The sequence below is a fragment of the Betta splendens genome, chromosome 5, assembly GCF_900634795.4.
Source record: "Betta splendens chromosome 5, fBetSpl5.4, whole genome shotgun sequence".
NCBI lineage: Eukaryota > Metazoa > Chordata > Actinopteri > Anabantiformes > Osphronemidae > Betta > Betta splendens.
In genome coordinates this window covers 5,224,175-5,252,126 of record NC_040885.2, presented here as the reverse complement: position 1 = coordinate 5,252,126, position 27,952 = coordinate 5,224,175, and the positions used below count along the sequence as shown (strand labels likewise).

The 27,952-nt window shown below is 45.5% G+C and overlaps 1 protein-coding gene across 4 annotated transcripts in view; it reads right to left on the bottom strand.

Annotated features, from left to right (window-relative positions):
• iqsec1b (IQ motif and Sec7 domain ArfGEF 1b) overlaps positions 1 to 27,952 on the bottom strand; it is a 108,222-nt gene that overhangs the window by 23,958 nt on the left and 56,312 nt on the right. For 2 of the 4 annotated variants that reach the window (XM_029150058.3, XM_055508900.1), the window contains one exon: positions 26,093 to 26,143. In XM_029150058.3, coding sequence (XP_029005891.1) covers positions 26,093 to 26,143 — 51 coding nt within the window. Of the gene's footprint in view, positions 1 to 10,354; positions 10,494 to 15,056; positions 15,705 to 26,092; positions 26,144 to 27,952 lie in introns of those variants that run through there. The other 2 variants (XM_055508897.1, XM_055508899.1) reach the window with 2 other exon arrangements.

Below are 27,952 nucleotides of genomic sequence, written 5' to 3'. Positions count from 1 at the left end.
AGCTTGGGCTATAAAAACACTGACAAGGTTTTAAGCTTTCCTTGTCACACTTAGCGAGCTGTTCAAAGGGGCTGAACACAAAAACAACTACAACTAGCTGCTGACGAGTCTGATGCGCTACAGGTAAAAAAAAGTCCAAAAGAACTGTGACCAAGTGAATTTGTTGGTTTTGTACATTGTCAGCCTGGTGACCTTATGGACTATATGAGGTTGTGACTTTAAGGTCCTGCTTTGAGTCAGAATTCTAATAATCTGGCCTCACTTTTTCCCATAATGCAAAGTGATATCTGGAAATGGATCTCATCCATCAAACTCCAAATATGTCTCTGACATTTCCTTCAGCATTCTGGTTTAGTCTCTCCATAGCTGCTACTGTAATATCCAATAAGAAATCGTATTTATTAATTTACTACTTCTTTGGAATTGGGTTTGTAATTCAATAAAATGCATCTTGTGCAGGGATGGCAAACCACTGTACACTCAAAAAAATGATTATTGGCCCTAATAAAACACATTTATAATTTTTTAAGGATTATATGCATGAAAAAAATACGATTTTAAATATTGTGTTTTTTAAAATGCGCAAATATGCTCAAACATATACTGTACTCAAAAACATCAAATAAAACATCAAATAACAAGTCTGATATGAATGAATGAAACAGGTTGGTCAGTATACACTCTAAGTCTAAAACCTAGACTTTATGTAATTTAATTACATTTAGTTGTTCTAACTGATATTAGACATACATGAGGACAATCAACAGGGCTTGAACTGCAAACCCACCACTTCATACTGTAGGTAAAGCTACTGACTGAGTCCCCAGAGCAGTCTGTATAGAACTTATATTATGTTTGTATGTTATATTTCAGGGTTTATCAACAACCAATCAACCTTATATATTAATAGTTATATTTATATTATATTTCACATTCACATTTAATGTCACTTCTTACCTAGGATGTACGTCATAAAATTACATGTAAAATGTTCATGTGTTTTTTGAATGTAGGGCCACAAAATGTGATGAAACAGGAGGAGGGAGAGCTGGACGCTGGAAAGACGACGATAGCTGGAGGCACGTCATGATATAATGATAAGGGCGAAGCAGCTTGCTACCATTTGTCCGTAAGCCTGTACAAGTGGGATTCACACTCACCATTAAGCAGAGAGTGAGGTGCTGCGTGCAGGTGGACGGCACCTGAGCATCAGACGCAAACAATGGGAATCTATCCCTTTGATACACACAGAAATGAAAACAGGATCAGCAAGAAGCACGAAGCTACTGGTTTCTGTTATTAAACAGACATAAAGGGGATGGAGATCATTGCAGCTGATTTTAATTCAACTCACACAACACCTGACAGCATCCATCAATACATCAGTCTAAGCTTAATGAGCCACTGAGGGGAACCCTGCTCTGTGCTGTACATTCTGCACAGTAGAAAGTGTGTTGGTTAAAGGTGAGCGGTTTCCAGTGTGTCAGAGGTGATGGGCTTCCAACATCTGCACCTCTGCAGTGACAGTAGAAATGGATTCAACTTATCACTGCTACAGTTTGACCTGAGTAAAACATGTTAAAGGAGCAGGATGCAGGTTTAGCCTGATTGATAATATGCAGCTCTTCCTTAGCATCGGACCACACAGCAGCCCTTGGGACCATGCAACGCCTGCTGAAGGCTGCTCATCTCCCAACACATGGTAACTCTTCTCTATCACACCAGCACAAAGAATGGAGTTCAACACCGTGAGTGTCTGTGATCCACCAAGTCACCAGTCCATTTTCATTCGAGCTCTAGCTGCACGTTGTCATCAGGTGAACACCGGTGCCACTGTTTGAGCGCTATGAATGGGCCCTGTCTGGGAGAGAGACCCTTCTGACTGGCTGCAGCCCAGCAAAGAAGGGAAGAAGTGGACCACAGTGCCATGAACACCTTCTTAAGGAGCACAGTGCTGATTAAGCATCTGTGGTGAGCGTGACTGGCTGCTTACTGGTTGTTTATGGTTTGCATTCCTCGGCTTTGCCTTCATGAATGATGGATACAGAACATTGCCCCCTGGTGGCACACAGGACAGTTTCCTCCTGTTCTGGGCAAAGACAAAGATGTGCGGCAACACAAGCAGCATATTAAAAAAAGATTATCCACTTTAGAATATTGTAAAAAATAATAAAAATCTATTGTCATTGGTTGTTTTTAGTATGAAGAAGAGAAGTGTGCTTCCACATGGTTTATGTGCCTCATCCATGTTTGGGGAATGAATCTGTTAGATCACGGGTCACAGCTGGAGCTCAGGGAACCAGCAGCTCATTTTCACAGGCAGAAAATTAATTGATGGGACTAAATAATAAATGGATGATTAAATAAATAATTGATAAGGATTTGGGATTTAGATCGAGACATGGTTACATAATTAATCGGTTTGCATTTAAATGCTTGCTTTTGGATATATTTTTATTTTGACTTTACTGCACTTTTGCAGTAAATTGGAATAAAAACATGAAATGATTGACACAGCTGCTGTCCAGATGCTTTACTAGATGGTGCTTTGGACTTCCTCAGACTGTGTGGATGAGTGGCCTGCAGAGGGCGTCATTAATCCAGACATCAGACATAGAAAACCAAGAGCACTTTGATATTAGACACCAACAATGTGATCAAAACAAGGAGAAGAACAGCTGATTTCTGGCAAATGACTATGACTGACTATAGCACCTTTCAAAAGGAACACCTGACTCCCCTCAGGTCACACGCGTCCTTCTCCTTGGGCGTAGGACACATTGGCTGATGTAACACTTAGGCCTGTGCTGGAGATTGTAATGGGGGTGATGGGGTTTGCATTGTGATGAGGCGGAAATAGATCTTTTTCCTCCTCGCGTTTGACCAAAGCATTGTCTCCTGTAACTGTAGCGTCTCTTTCTTCTCCCACCAATTAGAGTGGAGCATGTTGAGTGAGGGGGAGGAGAGGATAGACCATCTCCATCAGCGCGGTAACCACTCAGGGGAGCTCATTAGTGCGGCCCGCAGCCCAGAGGCTCGGGCGGGTTGTGCTGGCACTGCTTCTGACACCATGTCAGCACCATCAGCTGCAACGCCACTAAGAGAAAGGCTGAAGTGAGGGGGGCGCCTCATCTCCTGACAGCTTGTCACGACCAAGGTGTCCAGCTGTAAAGTGCAACAACTGTTCTAACTGCACGACATGTCAGGAAACAGCCTTCTCCGAGAGGATCTGCTGGATCCACTCATTGAATCAAGGCTTTTGGTACAAAGACTGATAACAGCAGCAAAATCAGGTTGATAGAAATAAAGAAGGCTTCAACAGAGGAGCGGCAGCTCGACAGCATGAAGCCGCCACAGGGAGAAGACGAGCTCTGTTACACAGACTGAAGCTTGTGCTCTCATACAGGATATGAGCTATATGAGCTAACAGCAGCCCCCAGCACTGCAGGCAGCGATATGTGCCTGATGCTCCAGGTTGACCCTGCAAGGCGAGTAGTGGAGCATGGAGCATGAGAGGGAGCCGCCCAGCCTGCAATAGGCACTGGGTCAGGTCCACTGACTGACCGTGTGTGTGTGTGTGTGTGTGTGTGTGTGTGTGTGTGTGTGTGTGTGTGTGTGTGTGTGAGAGAGTGTGTGTGTGTGTGTGTGTGTGTGTGTGTGTGTGTGTGTGTGTGTGTGTGTATGTGTGTGTGTGTGTGCATGCGTGTGTGTGTGTGTGTGTGTGTGTGTGTGCATGTGTGTGTGTGCATGCGTGTGTGAATGTGTGTGTGTGCGCGCATGCATGCATGCGTGCGTGTGCGTGTGTACACAGACAGAGCTGTATTTAATGGGTGCTCAGCGTCTTGTGCAGGGGCCACATCCTGCTGCAGGGCAGCTCTGTGCCACCATGGGCCCCACGTGATGTATTCATTGAAGAGAACAAGTGGCTCATTAAAGGGGTTTTATGTTTATAGTGCCATCTCATTTTATAGTATAGAGCATCTTGAGGGAACAGAGCAGCGTGGAGCACATTACACAGGGCAGTGAGCAGGTTCTGCACTGACTAAAGCCCACGTAGACAGGGGATCGCTTAACAGCACGCTCCCCGTCGGAACCCAATACAACAACCTGCACGTGGACATTTGAGAAGGGGCAGAATACACTGTCACTGCAATACACATTTTAATTGCACGTCTCAGATGAAACGCCATAAAAGATTTGTGATAAGGTTCTCGTCAAACAAACAGCGAACAAGTGTGAGAAAGAGCCAAGCTGAGGAATCTCGAAGAGGAGAAGTCAAAGATTTGTTTTGATGAAAAAAGCTCCTATTCTTCAAAGGCAGCTTGTATCGATAAGGTGCGCGGCGCGTTTCTTCCGAGCAGCTCTCATTGCTGCGCCTTGAACTGGAGAAGGGGAGCGAGATCAGATGAAGGAGAAACACAACAATGTGATTGTTAGCGCTTTGAGGAACAGTTTTCAAACCGGAGGCGGAGGAAGAGAGAGCACGAACACGGTGAAACGAGGTGAAATTCATCCCAGCAGCCGATGGAACACACCACCGACAGCCATTATGTCCCCATGTCCATTATCACTCTGCTGTGTGGATAATCTGCCATGAATTTTTAATAGCCCTCTCCTGTGTCATCAAACACTATCAGCTCCATCCATCAAACAGACAACTGAGCGCGAGGCAGAAAATGGAGCATATAAACATGCAAACACACACTTAGGAAAACATTATAGCCCCCAGTGCAATAATCCACAGCCGCCCCGTGGACTGGAGCTGTCTGCATCCAGGCTACACCTCCGCCCACAGGGGGACACTCAAACAAATCAGATCTTAGAACCTTTTCATTACAGCTAGAAGGAGACAGATTGGTGTTCAGGGACCACTGGCAAATTACCAGTGGCCCAACACCTGCCCCCAGTCCCACATAAACATGCCTCCACACAGCTGTGTCCACATTCACCAGCTCCATTCACTGTCGTGACCCATTTTCTCCGTATCTACTAGATCTTTTTTTTTTTATTTATTCTCTTAATAAATTGGATGTTGCCAGTTTCAGGCTGCGGATGAAACACTGAGGCCTAACCTGTTCTGCTCAACACTGTCTGGAGTGGAACGCCAACCGAAAAAAGTAAGCAAGCAGCAGATAATACAGTTAATTTCATGTCTGGATTATTTCATGGGCCCTGTATTAAAGTAATTAATGACTCGGTTCCGTACATTGTGTTGTTGTTTACATGGCACATATGCTTTCAGCCTAAATGATCGTATGGCGTGTCACAGCACTACACACTGGCTGCAGTTCAGTGTTAATTATATAAACACTATAATCGGGCAAAGACCGAGGAAAGACCCAGGAAGTATTCACTCACTTTCACTCAGCTCCGTCACCAGCAGGTCGCAGCATTAGCATCCTGGCAGAAAACCACTAAAGACCACAAGAACAAATATATGATGTCACAGTGGAATTGTGATGTACGGCGCTGGATGACTGCGGTTTGAAGGAGCAGCACCACAACATGCACACCAACACATACATGCTTCTCTTCAAGCCCATCCTCCCCCTTCCTCTCAATCTCCTCGCATTAATTATGACATTGGAAATAAAGGAAAGTGTTTAACTGGGAGGAATTGCAAATGAGCTGGAATTGATTGGGCCTCACTCGCGCTTTAATTGATTGCAGACTTCAGCCGCAAACGATAAAAGAGGGAGGAAGAGGATGGGAAGATGAAGATGAAGGAGAGGGGTTAGAAGCTGCGGAGGATGGCAAAGGGGCAAAACATATATAACACAACGTATGTATATAAGGTCATCATCTATGGTGGTTAGAACGTAGCCTCCTGGTGCAGCACACACAGTGTGGAAAGCGTCTAATTCTCTTTCCCTCTGCTCCTGAGGAAACAACACTAATATTATATGCTGGTAATATGCTGTTGCTCTCAGCTGATACAATTAAAGAGTGAAAACAAAGCCCCCCAACTAAATAGTGCCAGTGATGGATGTTTTCCCAGAATGCTGAGCCAAAGGGCGTGGGTGAGTAGCAGGAGGTGTTCCAGGAACCATTAACCCCCTATTGATTAGCTACGGGCTGCACATTATAAACAGCGTCCTGTGATATTAACTGAGCTGCTCTCGTAAGTGGCTGGTAAACTACACTTCCCTGTGGTAGTCATCTGTGTCCTTTATGAGTAAATGGTGGCGTTAGCCCGCTAATCGGCTCGGTGCTACACAGGCAGCTACACTGGGTTTGACTCTGAATAAGCCAAAGCGTTCCTACATTATGTTGCATTATTAGACTATCAGGTTGTGTTTCCTTTCTAAACCTCCCACTTGAGCTGCTTGTGGTTTGGGGCAAAGACTCTAATCACACAGTGATGTTTTAAGGATTACATAATGTGGCCGACCAGACGCTGGCAGCTGTGAGCTCTGTTTGTGCTAAGACAAAGCTGGGCCTCGTTCCTTCTGCCGTTCAACTGGAAATCCTCACGTGTTGGTTCCGTTTTGCATGCACACACTGCCCTCAGCTAGCAGGCGGAATGCTACGTCAGGTTTGATTTGGCAAAAGCAGAGGTGAAACAGGCCTTTTGGAAGAGGAAGGTCATAGGGAATGTGGCCAATAAGTGGATGCAGGACTCTATTCTGCCATTAGTGTGTGCAGGTGTTATCAGAGAAGGGGGGAAGTGAGTCCGGCCCAGGCCAAGCCGGCTGTCACAGACTCATCCATGACCATTAATGATGGATGAGTTGGCCTCGTTGAAATGCCTAAAAGATGGAGGAGGACCCAGGTGGCGGCTGCGTCCCATGTAGCCACTGCCCGGTCATTATTGACAGAGTCACGGGTCATCACTGCCGCCTGGGCTGGACCAATTATAGCATTAAAAAAGACTTACAAGGACATCAAAGCTACCAGGGTGACATTTATTCATTGCTATGGCAACGTCAATCATTGATGTGCTGGAAAAAAGCTGGAAGCAAAGCAAAAACACATTTTTTTAGCAAGAAAAAAATATCTATCTAAAACTATCTAAAAAAAAAAGAAAAGAAATCTAGAGGTGATTTAGAAGTGTTTTTGATTTCACCTCAATCCTCTATGTTTTCTCATATCAATCAGATTTCAGACATTTCATTGTTTTACTGAAAACTCCAAAACCAGCATTCTGAGTCCCTCCATTCCTCGTAAAGGTCACAGGTGTGGAGCAGGCAAACCGGTGGCCGTGGACAGCAGGCAGGATCCATGCTGGATGGCCCAGTCTGATACCCACTACAACCCTTCACATCACTGAAGCACAGGAGAGTTGGAGGAAGCGCACAGATGGAAGGATGATGCCAACTCCTCATAAGGCCTCTAGTTGCCCCAAGGATTCAAACCCAGGCTCATATTACAGTCGACAGTGTGATGATCAACCAGGTCCTGCATTATTCTAAGCAGCATCAGCGTTAAAGCTCAAGCAAGTCTGTCAAGTCAGTTTTTCCCACACTGAAATACGTTTCAAAAGAATTAAGTTCCTTCAAAAACTCGTTTCACTGAATGCACATAGTTTACCACCAAAAAGCGTGGCTCAATAATAATCAAGTTTAAAAATGTGGTAAAACTTCATTTATCTTAGTTAATATCTGATTTGAAACTTGAAGTCAGATTTCTAGAGAACATTAATGAAGAACTATTATCTGAGATTAAAACATTACGGATCTAAAAATCATTGTCAAGAATAAACAACTGAATCTTGTGTTAAATCAAACTACAGAACAACAACTTGCGTAACTTAACCATTACAATAAGTTTTTGTACTTTAATTTAAAGTTTGCTTTTATTTTGAAGGCACTGTAAGAGTACTGGGCATACTGGTGTTGAAAGCTTCTTAATAAGGACATTACTCGTGTGAGACAGAAACTGCGAGAAGAGAAGGCGAATCAAATTACAGGTGGAAAGAAGACGCTCAAACTGTGAAATATTCATTACATCTGATTCTAATGCTGCCCATAAAGAATGTAGGGTAGAGTACAGTATGTTGAATCCTGCAGAAGAGTTAAATATAAAAGTGGTACAATGCAAGAAAAGCGAGCTGATACGTTTTTATTTGAGAAAAAGTATGAAATTGACAAGCAGCCACAGCTGAAACAACACGACAACCATCTCTGAAGCAACTGAAGACACAGCAGCTCCACTGACAGACACGCCAGCAGCGACTCACACATTCAGGAGCTGAGCATGTGGAGCCGCCCTCACCAGCCTCAGCCTGAGCGGCCGTGTGCTACCTGCCTCCGCCATCGCCCCGCACGCGCACGCACGTGCACGCACAAACACACACTCAGGTGCTGTCAGAGGCAGCGCCACACACACATACACACGCATGCAAACACACACACACACACGCACACACACACACACACAGGTGCTGTCAGAGGCGGTGACACACACACACACACACACACACACACACACACACACACACACACACACACACACACACACACACACACACACACACACACACACACACACACACGGCTCAGCCGTTTACCTCCACCGCAGCCGGCGTCCTTCACTACACGGACGCGTCTGCTGGTAGGGACGGCCGGCTCCAATCTGCTGCCAGGAAGCTGCCAGCGGCGTCCACGCGGACTGTTAGTCAGCACAGACCACTTTCCCCTCCGTGGGGAACAAGCAGCAGACAACACGCTTAGTGAGGGTGGCTTCCACCGGCAGCTGCAGCTCCAGCGGAGTCTGACTTACATAAATAATGCCCCGTGCTCCTTCAGCCCGGCCTGGAATGGACGGATCAGGTTCCCCGGCCTCTACGGTTTCACGGGCAGAGCTTTTTAAAGGGCCTGCGTGCTCGAGGCTTTAGAAAAATACAGCAGGCTACAGGTTCAAAGCCTGGGTCCACCCTGCGAAAGCTGGGCCCACAACAAGCACACACACGGGGGGTGTATACGAACAGTAGGGAAGCACTGGGCATAGGCAGATAACCATACAAATAAAGAACTAACTCACTGACTCACTGACTCACTCACTCACTCTAGCTGCCCACTGGTAAGGCTGGCTGGTAAGGTACTGTATGGGAAGTGGGTAGTGGTGTATGACTAATGATTAATGGTTATGGCTTCAGGAATTCGAAAACCTTCAAACTTCAACCCGTGTTGTGTTGATTGTGTGAATTCAAACGACTACAGTTCTTTAGAAGAGAAAAGCTCAAATGGCTAAAGACGTGTCCATATCGCACACAGTGCTCAGACTCAGAACAGCTGGTGGCACAGTTCATCCCTGTGACCGGCCAAAGGCACCATCGCCTCTGTTCAATCCTATCTGCTTTGTTGGTGTTCCATCATTTCCTTCCTTCCCACCGTCTCCATAGCTTCAGTACTTAAGGACTCTGCCCACACAGGTCTTGGTTGGTGCCATCTCTTACATGGCTCTGTGTCTCCCTATGTCACTGTTACCTGGCCTGTGTGAACATTGCGCTCTATGCCTGCAGTTCTGTCAGCCTGTGGGTGGGGACACATTCTGATCCAGTAGTGAGTTCCTGCTTGTGAGCAGTGATCTTGGGATCTCTATGATGCCGCCAAGCGATTCTTGTTAGTTAGTCTCGAGTTGGAGTGCATGAGGAAACGCTGCAGAGCCAATGAGGAGTTATTTGACTCCGAATGACGGAGCCTGAGGTTGGCTGCACACGTGAGTGACTGTGTGGTCATATTCAGCAGAGCCAGCAGAAGCAAGGCTAAGCCAAGAGGAAAAAACATGCAACTGTGGGATTCAGGAGAAATCAGCACAGACGGAAAATGTCTGATGGCCAAGTTGCACCACATACAGTGGGAATTAGAGATTGTGGAGGACGACCCGATCCACGGGGAGGCAGGACATCTCTGCACTGCAGGCTGGAAATACAGAGCAGGAGTTTATGAATGGCGAGTGGTTTGTGCTGACTCAGGCCACTGGAGCCACTAATCTTAGCCTTTCAGTGGGGAAATCACTGTGTTTGAACCCATCTCCTACTGCAGCCCGTGGATCATGACGGCACAACATAGAAAAACATCCTTTGTGCCGTCCGGCCGTTAGCAATGAAAGGGTCATTAACGAATGGAACCAAGAACCTGGACTCCCTGAGGTGTCATAAGACAAACTGTAGAGATTAAGTCACTATTCTTTAAATTGAAAAAGGAAGAAACTGTGTAATAAACTGTCAACTACAGTTTATCACACAGAAATGACAAATCAACAGCTGTATCTAAGAGCTAAAATGAGGCCAAACGCCCATTACACTGTGAAAGCCAGTGTTTTTGTTCCCGTCTACTGTTCAGTAACAGTGTTACACTGCATAGAGTGGCAGAGTGAACGCTCCCCCAGAGGAGTAACGGGACTCTCCTACCTTATGGTCCGCACGGAGATGCAGTACTTCCACATTAGATCCCACATGCCCTTCACATGGTGGGGAGATCTGGATGAGTTCGGTTCCTGAGGTGTAGAAGGCAGCGTGAGCTGTGTGCAGCTCCTACCAGCATCCAGCCATGTCACGCCTCCCCCCTCCACCCGCTCCACACTTAACCGCAGACGTGTACGAGTCTTTTCCTGATCCTGAGGAAAGATGACTAACGCTGCTCACCGAGGTTACTTCAGTTTCTGCTCAGCAAGCCTTTCTTGTCAGATTAGAGCAGAACACAGACTTATCCAGCATTACCAAGTAAGGCCAGCTGTTAAGTGGACCAGAGAGAGCAAAATCCCTCTTTGCTTCCATGTGTAATGCTGGTGCGTGGTCACATTCCACCACCGGCTGCAGCTCATTCCTCAGCAGCCTATCACTTACTGCTGACACCCACGAGCTCCTAAATCATCTGTGTGGCCCTGGCTGCCACTTTGGGGAATTCTTTGTATTCATGCTGATTCTCATCTTTGTCCAGAAAATGCCGGGGCTTGAAACACTACAACACAATGGTTCTGCTGGTTCCATAGTTCAGAATGGGGCCTGGCAGTAATAACATCACAGACACACCTTGACTGCAGGAAGTGTCCACAAAACTTTGCAACGCACACTTAGTGTGTAGCTGGACACCTGAAGCAGCAGAACAGAACACAGACGGACCATCTGTGTGTCGGCCAGGCCCACTCCCACTGTAGAAACCCGCCGCCTCAGTCCAACTGTCCAGAACCTTCAGAGGGAGAGGAGGCCGGAAGGGACCACATGAGCCCAAACGGGGAGAACCACTGAACAATGCACAGAAAGAATTAATAGTGGATTGTGCAAATAACGCATAAATATTATCCTGAATTTGAACTGTTATGCTGATACGGCTCATGTCTTTGTTCTTGTAGCCATTTGTCCCAGGAAGAGCTTTCACAATATACTTTGTTTTAGCAAACGTCTGGAACCTTCATAAGAACAGTATAATGTGGATCAGACACGACTAATGGCTCTCAGGCAGCACACATGCACACTGTACTGGAGGCAGATCTCACATGTGACAAACTGGGACAGACGAGTCTCCTCTGTCACACGTTTGCTGTTTACATGGAGGAAGCCCACACAGGCCACCAGGACTGCTCACCCCACATCATTCCTCCTGTGGCTGTGCTGTACGACAAGCGAGTTAATTAGTGCCGTCTGACACATGAAGCCACGTGTGTGTGCGATCTGCTCGTGTGAGTTCAGTGCAGCCAGCGTTCCTCCAGTCCGTCACATGTTCAGCGCATGTAAAGGATACGCTGACAAGCAGTAATGCAAATCCTCACAGTCACCATGTGAGGACTTCACCTTTGTTATTTCAGATGTTTAAGAATAGCCCAGTGTTTCTCTCCCTCTGAGCAGCTGCCCAGCATTTCCCGGCTCATTCTGGGGTCGGTCGCTGGCAGCGTCTGTACAGTCACCAGTGTAGTGGACCTCACACTTTGTCTCCTCCCTATACAGAGCAGACGTAACCAGCAGCAGCATCACTTTGTGCCTCACAGCTCAGCTGCACACAGTGCACCGGTTTGACAGGACATGAAGGTGAAGACGTATCAGCCTGTGGAGGGCGTGACGTGTGCTGAGCAGCATGTGTTACACACACGCACCCTTCAATGACTGTAGTTAGAACCTAATTAAAGGCACCATAACTGTTCCTCACCCTGGGTTAGTGTTTCGCTTGAACCAGTCACAGCATTTTTCCTCAAGTCAAGGCTACTCCCATTATGTGGCTAAGCCGAGTCCAGAGCTGTTATGGGAAAAATTGTCTCTTCCTTATTTTTATGTGTCTTCCTTATTTCTATGCATTTCTATGCAGTTATTATACGAGTTATGACTTATGTTCTGCAATTAATATCTTGTGTTTTGTCTTACTGTATGCATTTGACATTTGACCTACATTGTTCAATGGTTGTCTCTGCCGGATAGACTCTCAACTCTAGCTCCCAAACCCAAGGTCGGGGAGTTGTGCTCCTTTCTCACAGATAGTTGGACGTCAGCAATGCAGGTGTGAGAATGTAAATATCTTCACACACACTGCAACAGGGAGGAGATGGTGCGTGTAATTTGATTGGGTTAGAAAGACATTCCACCCTAGTCGGACAGAGAAGCTAAAAGGCAGAAGCAACTTGAGGATCGTGGGCTCTTTGCATTATACCTCCGTGGTGTGTGCACTGATCTCCCCAGCTGGTTTTTGGTTTGTTGATGTGCACGATCAACATCCATGCTTTTTATTTGCTTTCCCCATTATTTTTATTTTCTTCATTATTTCAATAAATCGCACAAAAGGACAACTCTCTCATCTACTTCTTTATGGAAAATTTCCACCACAAGAGCGCTACACTGTCATTCATGCATTTGTAAAGATTCAGGGTGAACTCCACTGGGATCAGTTGGAGGAAGACCAGGGACTCACTTCATGCTTTCAGAAAGCGTTTGATGTCTTGAATCTGGTCCTCAGCAGAGACCATTCCCTCCAGTCCACAGTGAGTGTGGATTATTAAAGACCGAGGCTCCGTCTGTTAACTTCAGATAAAGAGACGCTGGAATCAGATAAAACCTTGAGGAAAAAGAGGAACTAAAACCCCAATCTCTGAGCGGGGAATTGAAATGCATGAAGGAGCCACTTTCATGTGCAATTATTCTGTCAAGAGTTTGCAACCGGTGGGGCTGGGGTCACGTCTGCCTGGGGAGACGAGGATGAAAAGGAAATGTGAGGCGAAGTGGAGTCAGTGGAGTGAATGATGGGAGGGTGGCAGAGCCTTGATGAACTACAGTGTTTGGACAGTTTGATGTGAGGCGCTGACCCTCGACAGCAGAGTCACCCCACACCCCTCAGCGCTGTGTATGAGCAGCTTCTCCTCAAGCCTGTCAGCGCAACAGTCAGGCCCAGCTATTAGCACACAGGTAAATCCATTAGCACACCATCAGCAGGGGCTGGCACACACACAATGGGGTCATTGATCCCCCGCAGGCCAGAGAAAAGCCCATGTGCAGCCATGAAGCCATGGGTTACTTCTACTACTTTCATTCATACAAAACAAGGAAACAGCTCAAAACAACCACAGGTGCAGTTAAATGTTCGGGGAAAAGCTCGGGGAAAATGTTCAACCTTTCACTGCATTCGTGAAAATAGTGTTTACTGTATGCAAACATTATGTCTATACAGTATATTGTCTATATGTTTAAATATCATCTGTATCATAAACTATGAGGTAAGACAATTTTCACCAGACAATGAGCAGGTGTGTCCTCTGTGTAACCTAACGCTGACCCTGAAAGCACCACACTCACCATAAAGCCTAATGAAACGCATCCTCACCATCCAATCACCTCTGACGTTTAAATGGAAAAACACATAAGCATCAAGCTGCATCACCCCCCAGAGACGCGGCCGGATGCACGGGTAAGGTTAATCATGAATAAACATGTCCTGCTCAGAGATGCACCTCTGCACATCACATATTCCTCATTCCTCCGTTTGATTAGCATCCTCTGAACCGCAGCCAGAGCCGGCTCACTTCAGATGACCCCAGGAGGCTCTTTCTCATTACACTGGAAAAATGAGGTGCTAAAATTACCATTGAATCAGTGTTGTGTTCAGGAGCAGACTGTAGCTCTGCACAGGGCAACTCACAGGAACGTTTGACACACAAACCTCCACTTTGAGTTGACATGAGTGGTGGTTCCTGGATCACAAACGCATGATTACTATGGTCTAATATGTGTTACCATCACCCATTGTAGAACTCATACTAGTACTCACACTGTACTAAGATGTGCTGTTTTATCCTTCACCACAATGTCTGGCCTGTAGCTATGAGGCTGGCTCTGCCTCAGCATCTGACCGGCTTCTGTGCTGCGTGGCCCACTGCACATGTCTCTTCACTCAGACTGTAGAGACTCGCGCTACAATTTCTGTTTATTGATGGGGAAGATTTTACAGATATAAAAGCTCCAGGGATTATATAGACATAAACCTCTTCACCTCAGTTGTGTCTAACAGCTGATTTGACCTGTGTGCTGGGAAAATGCACGTCTGCATGATGCACAGACTCCACAGCAGGAAACACAGGCTGGATAACAAGTAAATACCGTCACTGGACACTTTACTGGACCTATAAAACATCTGCCTTTAACTCTACTTTTACAAAGTTGTAACTTCTCTGTTTTTTGAGGTGAAGCTCTCAGAGAGGTGACAATTACTATGTTTACAGTAGAACACAGTGGCTGTGTGTCACATCCCTGTATGTCTGTAAACACATGTTTCCTGGTGAAGATTCACAGCTCCAAATAAAAACACAATGACACACAATGATCAGACAAGTAGATGAACCAAGGCTGATGGAAGTCAAGTCCAGGGCACATGTCATTAATAAGTGGGAGCACAGACACAATCGGCAGAGCTTGTCAGGGCAAACCACAACAATGGAGCTTCCACTCACGCAGCTGACCTTCCTGACACATGGGTCCCAGTGTCCCCATTTCAGCCCCACTCAGCCAGGAAGACAACAAAGCACTGGGCCAGAACTGGCCGCTCATCACTCACAATGCTTTACATCAGAAGGAACCCCGGTCTGGCTGAAGCTCATGGTAACACAGAGACAGCTATGGTAAACATAAAGCCCCTTACCTTTTATAGAACCCATGCAGAGGCTGCAGACAGAGGAACTGCCAGTAATCCAAACAGAGCGCTTTGAACTTCAACATTCTGCCAGTCACAAAGGCTGAGGTTGATGGAGCCACGTTGCACAGTTTAGGTGTAAGCAACAGCACTGACAGTGTGCCTGCTCAGCTCCATCTCAGCATCTTAGCATATCTGGGCCACGTGGAAGGGGAGTTGAACCTGCATCCTGACACGGTCCTGCCCGGCGAGAGACAAAAAGCAGCCAACGCAAGCTCCTGCGCCACTAATCCTCCTCCTCCATCAGCTCGTTCCCAGTGAGGCAGCAGCAGAGGAGGATCCCGTCTCCATCATCGCTGCTCCTCACTCTAGTTGAGTTACAGCTGCTCCTATTGTCTGGGCGGCCGCACTGACGAGGTCTGACTCTGCTGCGCCTCGCTGGGCCAACAAAGCACACAAAGGCCCCCCTCTGTGGCCGTATCAATTAGGCTTTATCAGATGTCGCGCAGCCTCCGCCAGCCTGGGCTGCTCCGAGACAAGCTAATCAGCAGCAGCACATGGTGCACAGAGGGGCGACGGCGGCACCCAGGAGGGCCAGCCTCACACACATGGACGTGTGCACATGAAGCCTGGGCTGGTTGCCAAGGCAACGCTAAACACGGCAATAACAGACAGCCATGAAGCCTCCATGGAACTATTGCTGATTGGTTGAAGAGCACTGCTGAAGACCTAAATGATGAGCAGAAATCCCCCGCAGAAGACTGAGCTCAGAGGATCAGGAGCCAGTGTAAACATAATGCTGAATTAAATGGAGGAGGCCTGTGCAGATGCAAGCATGAATTAATGATGAAACACAGGTCTTCAATAGTTTATGACTACATATGCTCCCTGAAGCACAAATCTGTGCCGCCAGCTGTAGTGTTTTTATATCACAGGTTTAACACGAGAGGCAGACACATCCTTCAAGGTCCAAGCGTTTAGAAGAAGACAATCAGGGCCAGTGCTGCTGAACCACGCGCTGGCTTCTCTGCTATCACACATATCACAGCGGGGTGCGTGTCGCTGCCCTCTGCCATCATTCAGCTGCATGCTGGCACAAGGTGCTGGACTGGAGCTCCCAGGCCTGGCTCCATGCGGCCATTATTCAGCCAACAGGCTGCTCTGAGGCGAGAGCAGCGGCTTTGTGTGAAACGCTGAGTCGTGAAAACAGCAGAGGATACATGAACATGACTCCGACGCGATGATGCACACACCAACACCACCCTCAGTCTGTACGCTCCATTCAAGATTCTCTGTTTGTCTCCTTGGCCACACCCGTTTGAACATGTCACTTCCTGCTTGTTCAACTCTAATGACCCCACATGAAAAACTCAACGCTTATTTCTGCTGCTCCGACTTCGCTGTGTTTCAGTTTAAAAACTATAACTTATGCCAGTGTGTCTGTAGTAGCCGAAAACTGTAGCTGTTTTTGTGACACACTCACGTCTCTGTATTTTGTATTTTTCCAAAATGTCCTAAATAATTCTGAAATGATATTAACTTCAGTATAGATATAAACCTTTTTTGATTTACAGGCTACGCAGTAATTGTACAAGTAGAAACACAATCTATACACAGATATTGATGTGAAACCAATATAGTTGTATCCAAGTACTTCAGTGCAATTGTGCTGAGCCTTCAGCTTGAAACAACAAGCTGTAAACAAACAACTTGGACTTCACAGCTGGACAGAGACAAATGATGAATTAAAAAAAAATATATATATATAAAACTATTAAATGTAAAGTCTCATTTCAGTTAATAATCCTTAACAATGCTAACCTGGCTAACTAAGCTAAGCTCCTGCTAAACAGCGACCTCACACAAGTACTGTACCTCCCTCAGTACGAGAGAGGGAGCTCGTGCTGCCCAACAGCACAACTCTGCATAAACAATACACACTAAAGACAAGCTTATACTTTTTAAGCATCTTTTCAACTCCCATCATTATGAAAACTGTTTAAACGCCAACATTATGTGAATGAACACAGCATTACAGACACTTGGTGGAAGCTCTAATCTGCTTATCATGGCAGATATCTGTCATATCCTATCCTTGCCCATCCTGGGTAACATCTGGCCAGCTGTCTGGGGACTGTGGGAGCTGCTACAGCAGCCTGGGCTGTGACTGAAGAAATCAAAGCCAGGCAGAGCAGGTTTCCCTGCAGCCATGACTTATGGCCCTGACATTAAAAGTGATTTAGCACCAACACGGACACTTCCAAAATGTTGTGACGTTTTCTTTTTTTACTTCCTAACATTTTGCGAAAAGAAGTTTCAAAGAAGGATAATAATTAATACCTGTTACAAAATTATTAAGTAAAACAATAAGATTCACAATTTACAGAATATTGGTCTGGACCTGCTGAAGAGCTGAGCAGCAGCATATGGAAGCAGCTGTAGCGAATCATGACAAGTAAAGAGGGTGCAGTAAACTGGAGCGAATTAAATCAATGAATACACAGTTATCTCATTGTGTTGTAAATGAACTGTCCAAGATTCATTTAAACAACAGGAAGCAGTAAAAGTCATTTCCTTGGTTGTAGGAAATGACGGACGCGGGTTGTAGGGACCAGTGTAGATACTGCCCTTTGTCTGAGTGACAGACAGGGAGCTCATCCATCATGTGCTCCTCTAGAGCCGGAGCTCTGCATCCAGCTCTCTGCAAAGGACACACAGCCCACAGTCACTAATGACAAACAGCTTGTGGGAATTCAGAGCCTTTATTGTATCGGTCATATGGTAAAGGCTGCAGATTGTGGCACCTGGTGAAGGACAAGGCCTTCAGCCCAACTGCCTCCGCCTTTAACTTTAGGCTTTAAACACAGATGGACCGATTAGGACTCGGTTTGTAATGACACGCTGCCTTTCCATTTACAGCACACAGTGAACCACGAGGAGACACATCAGCAGCATTCTGTTCCCATTTTAAACCTCTACAGTGAATGGTTGCCATCCTCAGTCTTCAACCTAAACAGCTAAACATCATCTCTACTTTCATGTTACTTTTAAATGATAGTCTGATGCTGGACCTTCTCTTGTCCCAGTGTCTGAGCATCGATGCACCATTATCAATTATTATTATTATTATTATCAGTATGTCCTGAAGCTCCACACAGAGATCAATAAAGGAGTTGACATCCTGATGTGGGGAGCAGCTGTACTCACTTCTGTTCAGACTATTTCAAGAAGGAATACTCATGTTCCTTCCACAGTTATGTGGAAAGAGGAAGTCCCCAAATAACCCGGTCAAATGTACAATATACACCGGGTTTGGAAAGACACAAAAGACTTCACTCCATGAAAAAACTACCCAGTGGGAGCTCGCCGGTGTTCTACTCGCGCAGTACAGTCACATTTTCTACTGTTCATCCTCATATGGGCCACAGTCCATCACAGTACCAGCACCAGGACCAGAGGTCCACCTTCTCCCATTGCTTCTCACTGGATCAGATGGTCATCAGTATAAAGTTAAGCATGTTTCATCTACTAAGCGTCAGTCAGGACGGTAAGACGTCCATAGGAAGTTGAAATTGTTTAAAGTATGTCTGGCCACATCTTTTAAATCCAGCCGCCTACAACAGGAGCCTGACGCAGATAAGGAAGAATACAGGCTGCATAACGCGGCTCATCGCGTTCGTTGCTCTTTCATTCTGCTTCTGGAGGTAGAGCATGTTGTCTTCCAACTCCACCAGGACGTGATTATTGAAAACTACTGTACAGTGGTTTGTTTGTCTTGAGGAAGTCAGCTGAGACAGCAAAGCGTCGCCTGCTCATTTCTTTGGTAGAACAGATCCCATTATCTTGTTTATCCTTATGGAAATTTAACAGTTTACCATGACCTACATTCTCGCTGCAGATTCAGGTCTCAGGCATCTGAAGAAACGTAGCCTGTTGTTGAGTTTAGTGGGAGTCAGGAATTTGCATGGGGCAATCAAGATAAGAGTGTGATGCCTCGTTCCCTCTGGATGTAAAAGGCAAAGCTTTACAGGCGTGACAGTGAAAGCGAAGCGAGGAAGAGGGCGGTGCCATTATGTGAGGGCGCTGCATTAGCAGCCCTGCTCTCCTCCATCACACAGTCACCTGCTGCGCCCTGATGCTGGGCCGATTAGGCCCCGCCCCCTCAGATGAGCAGCCAGGTCTGGGTTCATCTGAACAATAAAGTTGCCCCGTTGCTCACAGCTAACTGCCCCCAGGAGCCTGTCCACCCTGGGGACCGCTGCCCACGGAAGTGCAGCCATTGTGAGGCAATGAGGAGCCAGCTGAGGTCTGAAGCAGGGTGGACGTCCTCACATCGACACTGATGGATGGATTTGTGTCTCAGCTCCTGACTCGGCCTCCTCTTCTGAAGACAGAAGCTCCAACGGCTCTTTTTAAGCTGACTTCACATGATACAACATATTCAGCATCAGTTTAGACAACATTACAGTCTAGTTAGGTTTCATTCCCCAATAGTCAGAGGCTTTTATCAACATTTGAGTATTAGTTCCTTTGTTACCTTCCTCTACAATGTCCTTTTGACTTAACAGGTTTATGTAAATAAAAAAAATGTGTACTGTCCTGTTTAAGGGATTAATGAAATAACCTGATTGAACTGCATGTGCCAAAGGTGAAAGAGGGAAACCTGCTCATGCCAGTGTCACAGGCATGAACATATAATAAATTAGTGTCCATCCAGGACATGTGGCCTCCAAAGCCAGAAGCTGTGGGCATGATGGAAGACACAGCAGATGAACTGGCCTTGACATCACAGAACATGCTGCAGCTTGTGGTCCAGACACAGTCACCACATCATTTACTGAGCCATGACAGCAGCCGTCGTCCAGTCAGAGGCAGCGGCTCTCCCGCTTGCTTTACCCATAAGCCACTGCAGCCTCCGGTCATCTGGACCAGGATTAATGTGCTTTAGGGAGCGTCAGGAAAGCCTTAGAGCTGTGCTCCCTCTAGTGGATTACTGACGCTGGGGCGAAAACACACAGCAGAGGTGTGGACACAATAGTCAGCTGAGATATGTGTCAGACTGTGTTTAACCATTTACCATTAACACTGCTCCTCAGATTAATGATGGCATTAACAATTACCAGAACTGAATGGAGGCTCAGGCTGCGCATCGTGGTGCAGTGCAGCGGTCCGAGCTTCTCCACATTGAGACATTTTATACTAATTGAACTTCTTCCTGTCAAGTCCTTATTAACAGTGTCGTCTCAGATTTACCATCTTTGTTTACAGATTATGATTCATTTCGCAAGGTTATTATGGAGAATTTCTTAAAGCCTTTTAGTATTGTCACGATAGCAACATTTTGGTGCTGGTACTGATACCAACATGTATTTTAATACTTTTGATACTTTTTCAGATAAAAAGAGAGAGGAAAAAATTAAATAAAATTAGTGACTTGATTTAAAACCTTAGAACAATAACAAAAAATTAAATTAATAAAAAAATAGGCTTTTTTTCCAACAATTTTAGAATGATCAGTGTGAATAAATAAATGCTGTATATATCCAGGGGTGGGTGCCTGTAACATGGCGGAGTCAAGTATCCAGTTAAATGTCTCTGAAGAACCCCCCGTGTGCTTATTGTTCTTTTTCTACCGTTTTATGTTGATTGCATTCCATGGATTATGTGCAACAGATCAACAAACTCTTACGGATAACGCTGCTCTCTGATTGTGGAAACGGGTTACGCTGAAGACAGTTTGCTGCTTGCTTTTTAAATCCTGGACTGGATTACATTTTAAGCTCCCTGACTGACGCTGACTGAATAGTTTAATGCTCATTTGTTTCTAAGCTGAAGTATTGCCATATAGCACTTCGCGCCCCTCCCTCTCCAACGTCTCCTCCTGCTCCGTCCACGCTGCTCACGCTGGTTTGCTTGTTTTTCTTTCTACCCAAGCTCCGACTTGCTCCTCGTCCTCTCAGCTGTAGTTACAACACGGTGATGTCACGTGGCGGCGGCGCTGCAAGTACCGGTCCCGTCCAGATGCAATGTAGTTCCATTTAAATGTATCTACAGTAGGGTTGCATGGTTCACCGTGCAACCTTAGAGCCTTTACGTTACTGCAGATACAACAGTCAGGGGGATCTACATGAAGACATAATAGTATGTGCTAGAATAGGCTAATGTGTAATATTATATGTAATATATTTTGAGAAAAAGAAATACCTTTAGAATGTTATAACACGAATCTAAAAGATGTTTTTGGACAGATGTTTCTGCATGTCTGGCTCCATTGGTTGAGTGGTGGCTGATGTTAGTAGGAGGTCATGCTGTATTGTAGGTACAGTACACTACCTACGTCACCGTGCTGGGAGCGCTGTGCTTCAACGAGGCTCACTATGCTCTGCTATGAGGCCACACAATGTAGATGGTACAGAATGTGAACCTTCCTACTTCCTGGATTTTCAATGCTGAATTCCAAATAACAAGGTACCAGACAAACGTAGAGAGACTGAGACGAGCAGAGGTGCACAAAGCGAACTGCTACTGTACTTGAGAGGATGCATGAGTATAGACTGCTGTTGATAACAGAAACATCCAGTCCAGGGTTGAACATAAACTCTTAAAAATACAAATAATGTAGAAATAGATAATATAAATGGGTAGAAGGTGGAACAACATAAGTACTCAACAGACACTGTTTACCGTACAGTTTGTACAGTTTGTTGTTGCATTAACATCCCTGCCTGCGTTCCAGCACAGAACTAGAGTGGAGGGCGGTCCCACTCCAATGTCAAGTGGAAGAAAGGGAACATCAAACTGGACTGAGCTGGACTGACCTGCTCTTTGAAGTGGCAGGCGCCACCACTGACCAGATGAAAGGTGAAGCTAAATGTCAGCGGAGCCACACAAGTACTGGCTCGTTTCTGACTGAGCTGCAGAAACGAAGAAGGCGGACAAAATATTAATTAGAGCTGCTTTATCACTGTAGGACACAGAGGCAGATCTTCCTTTGAACTGGAGTGAATGAGAAGGAGGCAGCAGGTTTAGAGATGTTTAGAGACTTTCCAGGGCTGAATGGTGCCAGTTATGTCAGATTACAGACCTGTAGCAGGAAGCCTCATCTGGACCAATCTCTAGAACCGCATCTTTACACGTAAAACTTCAAATGACTTACCGTACGAGTCTAATTGCAGCTCTCCCTCTGTGGCTGAGGGCAGCTTGGGTTCCCAGCCTGATGCTAAGGACGGCTCAGCGCTGTTTCTGTTTTGTACATGTCTGTCATTAAAAGGCAGCTGTGTTGCTGCTTGGTCTGCAGGGGCCGGTGCTCCGACATGTCCAGGCTTCCACTGCTGTCAGCATGGAAACAATACGTGTCATGTGTTGAGGGAGCTCTTAGGGCTCATATCAGCTAGTCTGAATGAGACCCGAGGTCCATTTCCTCTGGGAGAAACCTCTCACACGCATGTAGTTTATATTTTCAAAGAATTAAAAACACATAGAGGTCAATATATTGTAATTCTCAATGTGGCTTGTTTTCAAGTCTCCTTGTGCTCAAACACGTCAGCTGGCTTTGTTGCTGTGGTTTCCCCTCAGCTCACTCTACATCAGTCTGGAGCTTTAGCCTCAGCCTCAGGCTGCATGATGGTTAAACTGCTATATTGTCCTAATGAGGTGTTAGATCGGAGCATAAATCAAATATAATGCAGTTAAAGATAGTATAAGATGCAAATGCAACATGGAATTTCATTTTTCGTTGAAATATTGCATCAATTCCACTACAGTTTTTTAGGAATAACCTCATCATGAAAAGCACAACCTTAACAAAAACAACTGACTACTGGTGCATGCATGGCAGGTAATGTCCTCACTGGGTCCATGGACTCTCAGCTTCTGCTTTTCTTTCGGTGTGCACATCGGCGCACTTTTGCCTTTTTAAGATTACAGCCCATAGAGCCGTCACAGCCAGTGATCACCGTGGGAGAGTAGAGAACCCAAATCCAGATTAGATGCAAAAGGTAATCAGGGAATGTGATAAACAATAAAAAACACAGAAACACAGTAGAAGAAAATGTTTTTACTTGTAAAATAAAGTGTTTGTTATGCGTTTGATGTTTCCATAACGAGCTGACATGGGGGGCTCTAACAAAGCAACCTATACTGTATGTTTGTGGGTTTCTATTTTCACGAAGTTCACCTTCAGCTACTTTTATCTCCTGCTACCGTGTGTGGGTTATTGTGTGTTGATGTTTTTTATGTTTATTCTCAACCTTGTTGAGACATCTTCAGTTTACAATTATGTAAAACAAAGACCAAGAGTAAATCATTAGACAAAACAAAAGGTGGTGATTATTTTTTTCAAGTGGCATTTTATCAAGTGATTAAAATTATAAACCAACATTTCTGATTAAAAACCAATGGATCCGCGTTGCTAAACAAAGCACTGAGTCAGAGTGGAGTGATGCAAAACGGTGTGGTCACATTCACCAGCGAAGCGGAAGCGTAATGAAAGAGTCCATGACATCAGAGCCAGCTGTGACTGGACCACTAGAACCAGTCTAGCACCAGTCTGCCTCCGTGCAGATTTATGCCAAAGGCCTTGAGCTGCTGTTAAGGAGTCTTTACCATTAGATCAATTCAACACAAACAGCAACAATGGCGCTAAGACGAGGTTTCTCTCAGTTAGTGGACAACAACTTCCAGTTGTTATCAGCAATGCTTGTTGAAGCAGCCTTGAGCACTGCAGGGCTCATATCACTTTGGCCAACAGCAGAAGCTGCACAGACCTTTATCTGCAGCTCACTGAGGCTGACGCATCGGGGCCAGTTGGAGCTGCGTGTAGACGCTCTGCTTTGGTTTATCTGTGTGAGGCTGTGACCTGGAGCACAGCAGCTCTTAAAATGACATTATTACTAAATTCATAATTTAATAATTTTCCTCAACAGTTTGAAGCAGAGCACAAAGGCTGTTTGACACCGGCACAGATACCTTTCAAGCTGTAAAGGTGCACGATGAATAGGGCATTAAAGTTTAACAAGGATGCTCTCCTAAATATTTTAGTGGCCCATTCATTACAGACAAGTAGGCAGACGTGTGGGTAGGGTTACCTTTGTGATGACAATAGACAGAGACGCGTGGAGCTAAAGGTCCCGCAGTGTGTTCTGGGGAAACACGCTGACAAAAACATTTTCCAATGAAGCCAATCAACCCAGATGTTGGTGCTTTATTCAACCATACAGTACATGTGACATGTGGCCTTATTCTGCTACAGTAGATGCACACACAGTCATAACAACCTCCTACACCCCCAGCGTTCACTGCTTGGCAACACGTTTCTCTGAACGTGCCTTGATGATTAGTGCATTGTCTTGTTTGGAAACCTGTTGCTGTACTACTATTATTGTTGGGTTCTGATGCAGCCAAAGATAAATTTAGTCTCAAAGGTGTGTAACTCCTGGATACAGCATCAAAAGGTCCAAATGAGAAAGGTATGGAATCAGACACGAAGACGTTCTGGCACAATGTCTCAGTAAAAAAACAAACAGAGAGAAATTTCTTTTTCATTTCACTCCAGGCAATTCAGAAGACGGCTCAGACCTTCAAATAACCTTTAACCTTATGCTCAGGCATCATTACACTGTAAACAGTATCAGTATAGCCATGTGGTAAAGGTAGAATCTGTGAAAGTACTGAAGTTGGCTTCTACTCATCAAATACTGCTTCAGTGATGTGAAGTCATGAATTATTCGAGATGAGCACAACAAATCATCACAGAGCTGGACGACCACACCGATTCAGCCAGTTTGTGGATGCTGCATGAGCTGGTCACAGGAGGAGACATTCCCCAACTCTCATTTCCACATTTCCCCAGGTCTCCTCCAAACGCTGGATTAGTTTTGCCTCCAGTAGCTTGTGCAAAATGGATGAGAAGCTGATTACAGTTACTCAGAGCTTCAAAGCATTTAGGTGTTTCCAAAACACAGTTGGAAGCAGTAATGAATATCTATAGTGGTGCATATATAGATGGTGTCAAACACAAGCAGCACACGCACACATGACCTCCTCAAGAGCACATGGCTACATTCTCACCATCCAAACCAGTGAAAACACAACCACTCCCAGTTTGTACCTGCGATTACGGAGGGTGAAGCAGAGCCATCACAGTTTATCCCTGGCTTTGAACTGATGGCAACATAATGAAATCCTGCCCTGGGTGGAACAGATGGAGCCTCTTTTCTTATGCAATCCAGAACTAGCGACGCAAAAAAGATCAGACTTCCATGCGACTCTCTGGATGTCCGATAAGGGAAATAGCCTCTTGAATGTCCTGGGACAAACAGATGTGCACAGATGGTGGGAGTATGATGTTTGCACACTCTCAGAAGAAAAGACAAAGACTGACTCAGAGTAAAGTCTGACTTACATGCATGAATAATTTGAGATTTCTCATTATTGCTGATTGCTCTGGTAAATAGCCAGTTAAGCTGTGCTCGTTATGGAGGATGTTTGTGGTAAAATAGAAGTAGTGGAAAAAAAAGAAATGTGGCAGAAAACCGCCACATGCTTCTTTTCACAGCTTCTGAAGATGTTTGTGTGTTTAGGGGGAAGCAACCAATAGAATGAATGTGTGTTTGCAGCTGATGGCTCCCACCGTGAAATGCCACAACTGGAGGCTCCAAATGGACCAAAACACAGAGATTAAACAAGCTGAGGAGTGAAATGCTCTGAATAATAAGACCTCTCCAGAAAGGGGAGCCGCGCTAAAAATAGCCTCGCTGGTGTGACATCATCAGTGCTACGCAAGCACCGTCCACCTTCACTTCTGTATCGGTTCAGCTTCTGTTTAGAACTGACAACATGCACAAACATACAGTAGAAAGCCGTTTTCCTTCACATCCTCTACTGCTTTGGTTTAAATTTTTTTCTTAGTGGAAGAAAAATCACACTAAACTAAATGAACATATTTCAATAGCATTTCACTTTTTACCAACGACCTTGAGTGCCTGCCGGGGGAACTCACATGCCCCCAAAATCCCCCAGCATGCAACTTGTACTCATGTACTCACGAGTGATGGTGGCGTCTATGAGCCATGGAGCCGGGGACTTCTGTGACGGTGCTGGAGGAGCAGAAGAGCAGAGAGATGAGCACACGCTGAACACGGACTGTAGTGTGTACACAGTCGCACTCGCACGCACATGCACGCACGCACGCACGCACGCACGCACGCACGCACGCACACACATCATGCAGATGCAACACACCTGCATGCGTGTCTCTGTCTTGATTAGGCTGTTGACCATGTTACCTCACGTTCTATACCATACAATGCCTCACTGTGCCACTCTTAATGATTAGATGTGTGGGGATTGGTCGACTCTGGTCTCCATGGAAACCCCTGGCTGCGTTAAGGGCAGGTCCACAGTGAGAATATACACAGGAAAAAATCAAGCCTCAACCAGTTCTGATGAGCCCTCTGCAGTTAATGGACGGGTCAGCAGTTCTGGTCCTAATGTAATGGAGCTGCACGTCACTCTGGGAGACTAACTGTGCTAATACCAGCGTTGGTGTGTTAGTATCCACACTGTGCGGACCAGTACTATTAACCAATACTGAGGTTGCATTGGCGTAGTCCTACGGATTTAAATTTCTGCACTGGGCCAAAAAACAAAGAAACTGGAAATCATAATGCATTATGTCCCATATGATGTGCACGACTGCTTTGGAACAGGAAATACTTTAGAAATACATGATGGAATGTTGAAATGTAAAAAACCAAGGGTATGAAGCAGGTTTAGGTTTTAAAAGATCAATAAAATTGTGTTGCACATCTGCTGTCAGAATGTGTCTTTCTACTCCAAATATCTCACTCACTGTCACTGTCAGTTAATATTTATACTTCTATTTTTAACTAAACTGTGATCATTAATTCTAAGTAAACTTCACCTGATTATTGGATGTTTTTGTGTAGAGAATAATACAAAGAATGAAAATGCTCTATTGCAGCTGAACCGTTTTCTATGGAATAAATAAGACTTCACTGTGGGAGAAAAAAACTAAACACAGCAGCAAAGTTCAATTCTGTGTGAATGGTCTATTTTTATCGTCAAACATTCACTTTTACGTCTTCACCTTGTTTCAGCCTGAACCAAAGCTCACCCCCTGCGGCCGTTATTTCAGTCCCTATTAGCTGTTTTATGTGCTGTCTGTGTAACTGTAACACAAACCATGCACCACACACTTAACAGTGTTTTGTGATCACTTCTGAACCCCTTTGATTCATGCGTTTCTTATTGGCCCATTGATCCAGCGTCTTGGATAGTGGTCACAGTGGAACCAGTCACTGTTGTGTCTGTGCAGGAAGCAGGTTTCCAGTCTGTTAGACAACCTCTAACACTTTTCACACAGAAACACCAGGTCTCCGTTCCTAAATAAACCAATAAGTAGATTCAGTTTCAGATCAGTCATCATCATCAGTTAGCATTTGACAAAGAGTGATTCGCCTGAGTGACACTGCAGAGCAAGTCAGGAACAGACACTGAAGAAAGGCTGCGCCATCACTCAGCACATAGTGCTTTGCATGTATCACATGCTGCCACACTTCTCGTGGGAATGTTCACGTTGGGCAGGAATAGATGGATTTCTTTGACGTGACGTGAGGGGCTAAGTGGAAAAAGGAGCTGGAGCATCAATCGCAGATGAGAGCTTCATGGCAGTTGTCATGACAATAGCAATTGGTAAAATGAAAATGATCTCCTTCCCCTCTCTGGAGAGTCACTGACATTCACTCTACTTAGACACAAAACAGAGCAATAGGCCCAGACTCCCCTACTCTACCTTCACTCTTCCCCTAGTCTTCCCTTTTCGAGGATGCTGAATGATCACAGAAAAACTTCATCCGCTTGGTGAATATGCATCAAACCCTCCC